Source organism: Mytilus californianus, unplaced genomic scaffold (assembly GCF_021869535.1).
Source record: "Mytilus californianus isolate M0D057914Y unplaced genomic scaffold, xbMytCali1.0.p SCAF_15, whole genome shotgun sequence".
Lineage (NCBI taxonomy): Eukaryota > Metazoa > Mollusca > Bivalvia > Mytilida > Mytilidae > Mytilus > Mytilus californianus.
Genome location: NW_026262637.1, coordinates 29,559,053 through 29,573,192, shown reverse-complemented (window position 1 = coordinate 29,573,192; position 14,140 = coordinate 29,559,053). Strand labels below are relative to the sequence as shown.

Below are 14,140 nucleotides of genomic sequence, written 5' to 3'. Positions count from 1 at the left end.
ACGTGAGATCACCCTTGGTTTTTGGTGAGTTTCTTGTCGTTAAGTCTTGTTCTGTTTTCTATGTTGTGTTTTGTGTACTGTTCTTTGTCTTTTGGTCTTTTTCTTTTTTTTGCCTTGGTGTTGTCAGTTTAAAATTTTCGACTAATGACTTACTAATGAGTTTGAATGTCCCTTTGGTATCTTTCGCCTCTCTTTTACTATTCTAGAAAAATGGAGGGTTGTATTATGACCATTCAGCCACCCATGTGCTTGGTCATTATTATTGGTTTTAGTGTCCTTCCTTTTATCTCTTCTTTATTCCATCATTTCATGCATATATATAGCAGAACAGTTGACCAGACTTTTTTAGTGTATATGAAGATATCAGAAGTTGTAATTGACAAGTATATATATATATAATGATGAGCAACATCTGGATGACCTTCATATCAGGGAAGATCAGCTCTATGACTTTGGAAATTTTTCTATTACACCATAGTTTATTCCTTAAATTTCCCTGAATTAACATAATTCATTGTTCAGTATAATATGATTTTAGATATGTATAATCAAATTATTCCTTGACTAGAGTATTACATTGATCAGAAAGAAGAGTCAAAGGAGTACATTTGGTATGGGCCATATTTTTCAAAATAAAAACTGTTTCAAGTTGATGAAAAGACATAAGAAAAAAGTACAAAAATACAAAAATACCGAACTCCAAGGCAAATTCAATAAAAGAACAGAGTTCCAATGTCCCCTGTATTGCACATATTTTATCTATCCAAGGGCAATAAAAAAAACCTTTTATAAATATCTTAAAGAAAGGAAGGCTTGAAAACAAATACAATGCAATTTCCAATATAATTGATATTTCCAAGGGGCATAACTCTTTTAAAAATATTTGATCGTCACTGATTTAAGAACTTGTCCAAGACATAATGCTTATATAAACCTGTGATATAAGTTTCATAAAAATCTGGCAAGAATTGTACACATGAGAGTGCTAACAATGCAATTATCCATATAATTAATATTTCAAAGGGACACAACTTTTTTTTAAATAATTGATCGGCACTGATTTTCAAACTTGTCCCAGACATTGCTGATATAAATCTATGATATAAATTTCATAAAATCTGCCAAAAATTGTAAACATGAGAGCGCTAACAATGCAATTATCCATATGATTAAAATTTCAAAGAGGCACAAATCTTTTAAAAATAGTTGATTCACTCTTATTTTGGTACTTGTCAAAGACATTGCTTATTTAAACCTATGATATAAGTTTTATAAAAATCTGGCAAGGTTTATACATGTGAGAGCGCTTACAAGACCAGATGGACAGATGCATGGACGACCTGTTTCTATGTCCCCCGCAACATGTGGCACGGAGGACAAAAAGGGGAAGTCCATAAAAACTGACAAAAGCATAGAGTGCAGGTTTCTATAAAATAAAAATTTAAGTATGATATATTGATTGTTATAACAAAAATAATGCTAAAAGATCTTTTTTGTCAACGCATGAGCTGTTATCATTTTGATAATGTTTCCAGTCTTAAAATGTATGAAAATTGGCCTATTTTCATTGTATTTTCATGGAAAATTAATATGTGTGCTCTATGTGACGTCACAAAAAGAAGGCTAATACGTAAATTTTAACAATAAGACATATTTCTTTGCCAGTCTTTGTTTAAGCTATGATTAATCTTGATATTGGTCAATAAAGCATAATTTTAAATTTAAGCTAAAAATAAGGGCCTTATCGAACCTACTCTTTTGATTGCCTTAAGTCTATTTAGTAACAAGCGGCATTTAAAGGACATCTGCACATGGTGATCTTGAAACGCATAATTAACCTTGAAAACTTTAAAAATCTACCAAGAAAGAAAAATGAATAAATTATGTAATTTTGTGCATTAGTTCATAGCTGTCTTGGTATTATGGAATGATCAGTTCATATCTCATGGTGATATATCTGTATAGTTGTGACAATGTATTCCAGTATTATAGTTTGGTATATTGGTAGAGACATAATATTGTATTAGTTGTAGACATTTGTATAGACAACATAATTCCTATTTCATCTATCTTTGTCACCTCTGTCTACATTAACATTTACCTCCAAAATGACTGATTAATTGTGTCAGTCCTGTCGGAAAAATTCCTCATGAAATGGCTGATTAATTGAGTCAGTCAATTCTTGTATAACTTATACCTCATGATATGGCTGATTAATTGTTTTAGTCCTGTCTATGCTGAGTTACCAAAAAGAAATATCTGATTAAAGCTGATCTCTGATGCCTCAGCCCTAATTTCTTCTTTCCTTGCTATAATATTTTCTTGTGTTTTACAGCATTGTGGTCTAAAAAGGCAAGGGGAAGGTTTATATTCATGCAAAACTTGGTTAACTCCATCTAATGTTTAGCCTGTACTAAGTCAGGCTCTCTGGACTATGTGTTATTTGTATATCTTGAGAGGGGGGGGGGGGGGGTCAGATGAGTCTGCTGTTGTTTATTGATGTGGTCTGTTATACTGGGCTGTGTTCCTCATCCCTTTTTATCCCTAATTATATTTGTTAGATAAATAAACAAAGATATGGGTTGGACAACAATAAAGTAAAAATACGAGCAGTCCATTGAAAACCACTTTGTTTGATAATGATTATATAATGGTTTACTGTTTTAGGGTCCCTAGAGAACTTGCATCTTGCATGCTAAAGACAGTAAACACAGAATTTGCATTTAGACCCATTACCAAGAAATCTATTATGTTATATCTAACATATTTTACAGTAGTCTGTATAGTCATGTTATACTGCAATTCAGCAATGTTTTAATCAAAATTACCAGAATTTTCTTCTTGAATCATTCAACAAATTCTTGATATTTTACCTGAATTTAAAGATGTTTTTTTGTTCTGTTCATTTTTATTCGAGTGCCTGTTGAAAGTTGGAATTTTTAGCTTGTTTTAGATTAAACCTTATACCTGTCCATTTAAATCTTATACTGACACAAGAGGTTAATTGTTTTGCATTTACTTTTACATCCAAATCCCAGAAAATCTGTTTGAAATTGTTTTTCAAACATTTTATTGCATTAAAAATCTTTGAGGTCATCCTCCATTTGTATCTTTTGTTTCAAAATGCCAAATTTATATCATTAAGTTAGATTTTTTTTAAGTACATCCTATGCATTATACTCAAGAAGCCCAAAAATGGTAGCTCTCTCATACTGTTACTTTTTGCAATAGCATCTATTGTAGAGTTTAGATTTAGTTCCAGGATGCTTCTGTGCATTGTAATGGTTATACCTGTCAGACCAATTAAATAATTGTTTAACAGACATGTGTACGTAAAGAAACATGTCTGTAAAGAAAATGCAAAAGCTTATAACATGACTAAGTTCATATAAAATTCATTAATTCAGAAAAAGCAAAGAAATATTTATGGTCTTCATGGCAGAAAAATTGCTACAGTCAATTTAGAATAACGACACAAATAATTGAAAAGACACTTTATCTTATTTTAGTTGATTCTGTCCAAAAGCTTTAATGATTTTTGTCAGTTTTAACCATGATCATATTATGGAAAATAATATTGGAGTCAGAACTGTAAATGTTTCCTTAGATTTCCTTTTCATCCCAAGATATCACTTTGAAGATGAAACGGTACAAATTGAATCAAGACTGAACCATGTGTCGACAGTAGACATCTTTCATTTCCAGTGATAATAAATAAATTCCCGTTTTCTCGGAGATGAGATTGAAAATATAATTTGCTAAGAGATTGCTGCTGATTACAGAATTTCTCTATGATAAGTGACTTCATGACACAATTGTTTTTTCAACTGGTTCAATTACAGTTGCATTGTGGGAACGGCTTTGTGCTGTTAAATTTTGAATTAAAGTTGCAGACGCTATTATAGAATTGTGGAGACAGACATAATGTTAGCAACAATATTGTTTATGATTTTGAGTTTGGGATTTTATATCCGAAGCATTTCTACGCAGACAACAGGTATTATCATATTAATTTAAGCTCTCAATTAACTAAAATGGGTAATTCATTTTCAAGACAAATTAGTAATTTAAATAAATGATGTAACCAAAGACTAAAGAAAGTGAAAACATCCGCTTTTATTCTTTCAATGCTTTCCCATTGTCTGAGGGTAATTTCAGCAGAATACATAATTGGACACAATTTGACATTATAGTAATGCAACAGTTTTGACTATTGTTTCATATAGATTACTAAGTTTAAGAAAATGTTCTTGTTAATTAGTCTTCTGATTAAGACTATTTGTACTTAATTGCTTTGGTTTTAAATAGTCAAACAAACAAAAACTGCTGATTATGAATTAAGTATTCAATAGCTATTTGTTATGATCGGCTAGCATTTTTGTCTTGCCTTGAGGGAGTCAAAAAGCGAGACTAATGTATGTTGTTTCGGGCGTTAGTGGCGTAGGTGGCATCGGGGGCGGCGGCAGCAGTGTATTAGTTTATGATAAGGTCAGTTTATGGGGAACCTAAATGGGTCAACTAAACTCTATAATAATCTTTCTTTGGCTGTCTAGTTTCAAATTTATTCCTTGCTTTTCAAGCAATTAACCAAAATGATTGCCATTACTAACAATTGGACAAAGTGGTAAAAAGGATAAAACAGGAGCTTTTTTGGTTTTTGTCTTGCCTGTGACTTTCTACATAAAAAAATGCCTGTACAAAGTCAGGAATATGACAGTTATTATCCATTCGTTTGATGTGTTTGAGCTTTTGATTTTGCCATTTGACTAGGGACTTTCCCTTTTGAATTTTCCTCTAGTTCTGTATTTTTGTTATTTTACTTTTTTCAATGCGAGACATATTGATTAAAATCAAGAGGCAGATCAAAACTTTTTGTTTTAAGCCAATTATATTTCAGAGGGCAGAAGACCAGGAGGCTTCATATCTTGAATACAGATGCCCTACGTTAACGCGTTTTTTTCTGTCAAAAGTCCTTTGTCCATTGTTCAGCGAATGTTTAAAAAAAATAAATATGTCATGTGAATTTCTCACTCATTATGAGTAATAGGATAACTATATTTGGTAAATGGGTTCCTTGCAAGGTCTACATGTCCGTCAAACAGGTTATATCCTGACCTCAACCTCATTTTATGGATATGTGATCAAGGTTAAAGTTACATGATTAGGTCCATTTCTCAAATACTATAAGCAGTATGTCAGCTATATTTAGTTTATGGAATAAATGAATAAATGAATAGATAAATAAATAATCTTTATTTCAAGAAGATAATCCCATTAGTTAAAACTAATCTTCATGAGAGTCCTCAAAATAATAATAACATATACATTAAGTACATACAGTATAATAATGCTATAAACACAATACCAGTATACAATTTTATATAGATATTAATGAAAAGCATATTAATCTGCCTTCTTCATGAAAAAATTGTAACATTTTGCTTTAAGAATACGAGTGTGTTACTCATCTTTATTTCATTTGGTAAACTGTTTTATATTTTAGAACCAGAATATACAAAAGTTTTCTTCAAAATATTTGTTTTTGGCTTCGGATGTTTCAATAGTTTTCCATCAGCTGAATGTTAATTATAATTTTGATTATCAGTAAAATGAAAGTTTTCTCGTAAATAGTTAGGAACCATATCCTTTAATGATTTAAATACAAGTAAATAACAAAGGGCTAAGGATAGAGCCTTGTGGTACACTAGTTTTTATGTATTTAGTAGCAGACATGACATTATTGACCTTAACTTGTTGAATTCATTCAAACAAGTATGACTTAACTTGTTGAATTCGTTCAAACAAGTATGACTTAATCCAGTCTAGTGTACAGTTTGAAATATTATAATATTTAAGTTTTTTTCAATAAAATTATATAATTAACCAGATCAAAAACTTTCTTTAAATCTTAAAATTTAACTCCGTTTATGATTGTATGTTGTACATGTCAGTCTGGTAGGTTTCATCTGACCTTGACCTCAATTTCAGGGTTTATTGGTTAATGGCTAATTTTTGTCGAGCCTGCGAATTTTGTCGCAGAAAGCTCGACATAGGGATAGTGATCCGGCGGCGGCGTTAGCTAACTTCTTAAAAGCTTTATATTTTAGAAGCTAGAAGACCTGGATGCTTCATACTTTGTATATAGATGCCTTATGATATGAAGTTTCCGTCTGTCATATGTCCATTGTCCTTGACCTCATTTTCATGGTTCAGTGATTACTTAAAAAAAAGTCAACATTTTTTGTAATGTTTATTTTTTTCTTATTATGAGTAATAGGATAACCATATTTAGTATGTGCATACCTTGCAAGGTCCTCATGCCCATCAGACAATTTTCATTCGACCTCAACCTCATTTCATGGATCAGTGAACAAGGTTAAGTTTTCGTGGTCAAGTCCATATATCAGATACTATAAGCAGTAGGTCTACTATATTTAGTATATGGAATGATTGTAAGGTGTACATGTCCAACTGGTAGGTGTCATCTGACCTTGACCTCATTTTCATGGTTCAGTGGTCAAAGTTAAGTTTTTGAGTTTTGGTTTTTTTTTCTAATACTATATGCAATAGGTCAACTATATTTGGTGTATGGAAATATTTTATGATGTACATGTCAGTCTCGCAGGTTTTATTTGACCTTGACCTCATTTTCACTGTTCATTTCTCAGTGTTAAGTTTTTGTGTTTTGGTCCGTTTATCTTCAACTATAAGCAATAGATCAATTATATTTGTTGTATGGAAGGATTGTAAGGTGTATATGTCTGTCTGGCAGGTATCATCTGATCTTGACCTCATTTTCATGGTTCATTGGTCAATGTTAAGTTTTAATGGTTAAGTTTGTTTCTTAGATACTATAAGCAATAGGTCAACTATATTTAATGCATACATTGATTGTAAGGTGTACATGTCTGTCTGGCATGGTTCATCTGACCTTGACCTCATTCTCATGGTTCATTGGTCAATGTTAAGTTGTCTTGGTTAAGACTGTTTCTTAGAAACTATAAGCAATAGGTCAACTATGTTTGGTTTATTGAATGATTGTAAGGTGTTTATGTATTTCTCGTTTGGTTTATCTGACCTTGACCTCATTTTCTTGGATCATGTTAAGTTTATGTGTTACTTGTAGTAAAGCTTTATATTTAGGACTATCAACATAAAATCAATGGTTAGTAAAGAAGGCGAGACATTTCAGCGTGTGCACTCTTGTTGTGTTTAGGTCTGTTTTTCTAATACTGTAAGCAATAGGTCAAGTATATTTGGTGTATGAAATTATTGTAAGGAGTACATGTCTTTCTGGCGGGTATGATCTGTCCTTGACATTTTCACGGTTCATTGATCAATGCTAAGTTTCAGTAATAAGGTCCTTTTATAAGATACTATAAACAATAGGTCAACTATAGTTGGTGTATGGAATGATTGTAAGGTGTACATGTCTTTTTGGCAGGTATCATCTGTCCTTGACATTTTCACTGTTCATTGATCTGAATGTTAAGTTTCAGTAGTAAGGTCCTTTTATAAGATACTATAAACAATAGGTCAACCATAGTTGGTGTATGGAATGATTGTAAGGTGTACATGTCTGTCTGGCACTCTGGCAGGGTTCATCTGACCTTGACCTCATTTTCATGATTCATTGGTCAATATTAAGTTATCATGGTTTGGTCTGTTTCTTGTATACTATAAGCAATAGGTCAACTATATTTGGTGTATGTAATGATTGTAGGGTGTACACTTCTGTCTGGTTTGGTTTATCTGACCTTGACCTCATTTTCATGGATCATTGATAATGTTAAGTGATATGTGTAGTAAAACTTTATCTTTAGGACTATCAACATTAAATTAATTATGGTTAGTAAAGAAGACGAGACATTTCAGCATGTCTACACTTGTCTTTGTAAATATATACCTATTTTTCAATGTAAAGTTTGTACTGAACAGTTACAAATAACTACAAATGTTGGTCCAGTCTTGTCTACTGTCTTTAAACTTGAAAAATAACAGATTCTTCTTCATTGCAGAAATTGAGATGATATTTGGTATACAAATGTCAAAGGAGTAGAAATAGTACTGATTACATTTAAGCTTAGTTCTTATTGACCTACATTTGACCTAATTATAGCTATTTGACCTAACAAATTTCTTCTCCGTTTATGGTCTAGTTTTTAGATACTGAGCTGATCTGTCAGGCCAAATATGAATTCCATTATGATAATCATACTTTTGGTCTAAAAACAAGTTGCTGGATTTGGTGAACCCTTTATAAATATGGGAAAGGGTTTTATGCATTCTATAAGGTTCAAATGGCTGGATATAACATATTACATTCAAATTAAATGATTTGTTAGCAGGAAATAAAACTTTTTCCTTAGGAATTAGTGTTTAAATATTTGCAAGGTGGAATGTCCCTTTAAAGATATACCTATATAATGGAAAGTTTTTGTTGATTTCTTATGGTGAAGAAGGTAAGTTAATATGCTCTATGAATTTAAAGCGCAAGATTTTTTTACATACTCTGATGGAGTAGGTAAGTTTATAGTGACTATCTCTTGCAAATTGGAGGAAGTTTGTGAGTTTTATTAGTACCCTTCATAAGGGCAATTTTTTCTTGACTTATTCTGGTAAATTTGGTAACTTTGATAGGGAATACCCTCAATGAAGGGTAAGCTTTGCAATCTGTGAATGAATAACCTCTATAAAGTAACATTTACCGGATCTTTGTAATAACCTCTATAAAGTAACATTTATCTGATCTTTATAATAACTTCTATAAAGTAACATTTACCTGATCATAATAACCTCTATAAAATAACATTTACCTGATCTTTATAATAACCTCTATAAAGTAACATTTACTGGATCTTTATAATAACCTCTATAAAGTAACATTTACTGGATCTTTGTAATAACCTCTATAAAGTAACATTTACCTGATCTTTATAATAACCTCTATAAAGTAACATTTACCTGATCATAATAACCTCTATAAAATAACATTTACCTGATCTTTATAATAACCTCTATAAAGTAACATTTACCTGATCATAATAACCTCTATAAAATAACATTTACCTGATCTTTATAATAACTTCTATAAAGTAACATTTACCTGATCATAATAACCTCTATAAAATAACATTTACCTGATCTTTATAATAACCTCTATAAAGTAACATTTACCTGATCTTTATACGAAATGCAAGTAGGGAATCAGTTTTGCTTTGTTACTAAGTTTTATCTTTCTACTTTATTTTACCGTCCTGCTGGGAAACAACTGCTTTTCTGCTTTATATACAACAGAGAGCAGTTGGTTTGCTATATGATACATTTAAAGACACAAAATATCTTTATATTTTTATTTTGATCTGTAGTTATTATGATATTTATCAGTTTTAATGATGATGTTGAATTTACATGTGAAGAAATAATGACATATTGATGAGTGGTGTTGTGAACTGTGGTAATAATGTCTTATCCCTGATGAGATAGACACATTTTACTCTTCTTCAGTTGATGTCACAGAAATTCCACATTATACTATAAGCTTGTAAATGTCAGGACTCAAGTCTTGTTTTTGTATCATTGCATAATAGTATGTGCATGCAGTGTAGTTAAACCTTCTTTCATGATACAAGGTGCAGCATTAGTATTTTATGATTACTCATGCTGTTTTGTGACATATATATTTAAAAACTTGGTTAATTGAATTCTCTTTTTTATGGTTTCCTGAAAATTGGTATTACAATATTTGGTTGTTGTTAATTTTTGTGCAGACCATATATCTTGTACTTATTAATTGTTAGTGTATAGAAATACAAATGGTTTTTCCTTAATTACATTGTGCTTCTTTCAAGTTCTTACTATGTAAATGTGTTTTAACTGTTACAGAAAATAGAAATGGTCTTTGTTTTATTATTCATTGCCAAATATATAAGTGATAGATATCTTTCCAAATTTAAGTATGTAAGAAATTTCGGACGTTTTTTCAATTATATTTGTGAGTGTAGCCATAAAAGGTTAGTTATTGAAGTTTTTAGTGATATATATGTATAGAGTTTTGTTGTAAAGTAGTTAATGTTCGATATAATTGTCTCGCACAATCTGGTGATGAATTAAACTCAGACATGGTAATAAATCTTACTTTATTGTAACTTCTCAGTAATGACTGCTCGTAGCCAGGCCTTAAAGTTAAATTATCCTGTCCAACATAGAATCAAGTATTGACGGTGCATAGACAATTAATTTCCACGTCTAACACGGGATGGATTCTTGACCAATGAATTTGCAGTTTTGTATAGAAACTGGTGGTTATTTAGTTAAGGATTAGTGTTTTTAAAAAACGATTTATAAATAAAGAAAATATCGATAATCTGTTTTAAGAGATAAAGAAGTTATATTTGTAGTATCAATGTCTTTTGGAAAGTACTATTTAGGGGGTACAGCACATTCACCATTTGCAGAATTAAAAATATATTATATAAAACTATAAAGTATATTTTTAAATCTACTCATTGTTTAAAGCATGAGTTTTATTAAACAATGATGATGATTGTATATAATAGACAAATATTGTATGATATTGTATGCGTATTCATGATGATAACATGTTATTTAAATTTGATATACCCTGCTTTGTTCTAGACGGACAGTCTGGGTCAGATTTGTAATGTTCTGGCTCACAAGGAAATAGTCCACAAAAAGACATGCCACCCTTTTCAAACAAATTAATATTCTGACTGAAGAAGCAGCAAATACCAATTTTAAATTTTTGGTATAACCGGGTTCAATCCCCATGACCCACAATTGAGGTAAGCATGAGGATGATACTTCCGAGGTGGTTCATGAGTAAATGATTACATGGGTTACATCTTGACCATTCATGAAGTATTTTCCACTGGATGTTTAAGAAGCAATCAATCAATCAAAAATACCACAAAAGTAATGTCCAGTACATATATGTAACTGTTTAAAATATTACTTAAGTCACTGTACTTAAGTAACTGTAAGTGAAAAATAAATTGCATAATGTTCTTCTTTTTATTACAGCATTCAACTGTAATCAATATATAGAGAGTAAGACAAAACATGGTATAATTACTAGTCAGAATCATCCAGGTTCATACCCAGCATCTACACGATGTACCTATATATTTAATGGAACAGCCGAAGAAAGAATACAAATAAAGTTCACAAGGATGGATCTATTTTTTGATGGAGGGAACCCTAATGAACCATATGAGTAAGTCGTAAGGGAAGATTAATCTTTAACATTTTATGGGAAAAGGTAAAGAGTTTTACAATTTTGAAGTATTCATTTTTGATTTATGGATAATGTTTCAAAATCACTGCAATAGATATTTCAGATCAAGTTTATACTTGAAAATTATAAAGAAAAGTCTTTTAAAAATCTAGTTCATACTTACCCCCCCACAAAAAACTGAAAAGTATGGTCATGTGATGTAGCTACCATATTGAAGATTGATGCTTGCAAATCATGAAAAATGTTTTCTTATCTTTTCTTTTTCTAGTTGTGATGGCCAAGACTCCATAAAAATTTATATAAAAATAGACAATGATGAAAAAGAATTAGATTATACCTGTGGGAAAAAGATTCCAAAAATGGTTATGTCAAACATTCCATGGATGAAGGTTGTTTTTGAGAGTGGGAGCAGAACACAACACTCTAATACAGGGTTTGCATTTGAGTATAAATTTTTAACAAGTAAGTTTAATATTAAATCAAATGAAAGGTTAAATAAGTATGTACAATCTCAGTTTGCTTATCCAAGAAGCTTTCCAGTAGGCCAAAACTTCCATAATACCAAAAGGTCAAAACATCCATAATACCAATAGGTCAAAACTTCCATAATACCAATAGGTCAAAACATCCATAATACCAACAGGTCAAAACATCCATAATACCACATCCATTATACCAATAGGTCAAAACATCCATAATACCAATAGGTCAAAACATTCATTATACCAATTGGTCAAAACATTCATTATACCATTGACTAGGATTGTCAGTTTTCCTATCGAAGGTTAGTGGTTTTCTCCGAGCACTCCGGCTTCCTCCACCAATAAAAACTGGCCGCCTCGAAATAGCCCAAAAGCAGTGCTGTAAAGTGGTGTTAAAACACCAAAAAAAATCAATCAAATCCATTGTACCAACAGGTCAAAACATCCATTATACCAATAGGTCAAAACATCCATTATACCAATTGGTAAAAACTTCAATAATACCAATAGGTCGATACATCCATAATAGCAATAGGTCAAAACATCCATTATACCAATAGGTCAAAACATCCATTATACCAATAGGTCAAAACATCCATTATACCAGTAGGTCAAAACATCCATTATACCAATTGGTCAAAACTTCCATAATACCACATCCATTATACCAATAGGTCAAAATATCTATAATAGCAATAGGTCAAACCATCCATTATACCAATAGGTCAAAACATCCATTATACCAATTGGTCAAAACTTCCATAATACCACATCCATTATACCAATAGGTCAAAACATCCATAATACCAATAGGTCAAAACATTCATTATACCAATAGGTCAAAACATCCATTATACCAATTGGTCAAACTTTCCATAATACCAATAGGTCAAAACATCCATTATACCAATAGGCCAAAACATCCATAATAGCAACAGGTCAAAACATCCATTATACCAATAGGTCAAAACATCCGTTATACCAATAGGTCAAAACATCCATTATACCAATAGGTCAAAACATCATTAATACAATAGGTCAAAACATCATTAACCCTTTCACCGATAGCTGCCCCAACAGAAGCTACTCTGAGACAATGGCTTCCCTGGCTACTATGACTCAAGTGGGAGATCTTCATAATAAATATCAATAGAAACTAGTGTGTTATTTTTGTCTTTATTTCATTCACTAACACCATGTTCACAGTTTTGTTCATGTTTTGATAATTGTTTCTTCATAAAAAATTAAAATTTTCAAATTTTCGGCATTATTTAGGTGGAATTCTCAAAATTCTACTTTTTGACCCAAAATCCTAATTTTTTAACCCAAAATGGCATAAGTTTGAAAACTGATTGAATGAGGCTGTACAAATTCCTTACACTGAACGATGTCCATTCCAAGTGTTTTGTACATAAAACGACATTTTCTGTCAAAAAAGTATACTAGTCTGGCTTCAATTCTTCCATATTCTTTAAAAAAAAATGTTCCCTTATTTCAAATTCTCGTACATTCCGTGAATTTCATCTGATTTTGACACGGTTTTCAACAAACGAAAGCGCCATGTTTACACTTTCATCCGGGTATCAACAAAGAAAGATAACTCATGCAATGTTTTGAGCGGGAAATGTAAAAGAGGTATTCCGATCCCGGTAAAACGGGACTCATCGTTAGCTGTCTGAAGCGTGAATCCCGGTAAACCGGGACTAGTCAGCGAAAGGGTTAATACCAATAAGTCTAAACATCAATTATACCAATAGGTCAAAACTTCCATAATACCAATTGGCTTAAACATGTTTTTCATTTTGCAGTTATAAGTCATTTCTTCAAACTGATCAACTGGGGAAGGGGGGATGAATTTTAACCCTATTGCTGAAATATGTAGTTGATAAGGTATGAAATGTAATAAACTTCTTGAGGCAACAGTGGCTCAGCAGTTTATTTACAGTGATCGCTAGCCTGTCAACAATGAGGTTGTTAGTTTAAACCCCACTCATGACAAGGTATATTTGACTCCAATCTTAATTGACTAGGATTTCCAGCTTTCCTGCCAAAGGTCAATGGTTTTCACAGCATTCTCTTGCTTCCTCAAACAATAAAAACCAGATGCCATGATGTTCCAAAGGTAGCTGAAAGTGACATTAAACAGCAACAAACAAACAAATAAACTTTTTACCATCAAAATCCAATGTTTTACTTTAGTTTCTTTCATGTTGTCCTGAATATATGCATGCAATATTGACCACTGGACTTAAGAACTCTGGTGGATAGTTGTCTCATTTGCAATCATCTGCATCTCCTTATATTTATAATGGCAGTTCTCTTAACAGATACAAATGTTTTTGGTTTTTTTTCAAATATGTTTCAGGTTATATATTTGTTAACCAATATTTGGCTTCCAACC

General features: G+C 31.5%; 1 protein-coding gene across 1 annotated transcript in view; it reads left to right on the top strand.

Annotated features, from left to right (window-relative positions):
• LOC127725832 (suppressor of lurcher protein 1-like) overlaps positions 1-14,140 on the top strand; it is a 202,508-nt gene that overhangs the window by 172,713 nt on the left and 15,655 nt on the right. The window contains exons 11-12 of the mRNA XM_052233143.1: positions 11,044-11,236; positions 11,526-11,719. Of these exons, the coding sequence (XP_052089103.1) occupies positions 11,044-11,236; positions 11,526-11,719 (387 nt within the window). The remainder of the gene's footprint in view (positions 1-11,043; positions 11,237-11,525; positions 11,720-14,140) is intronic.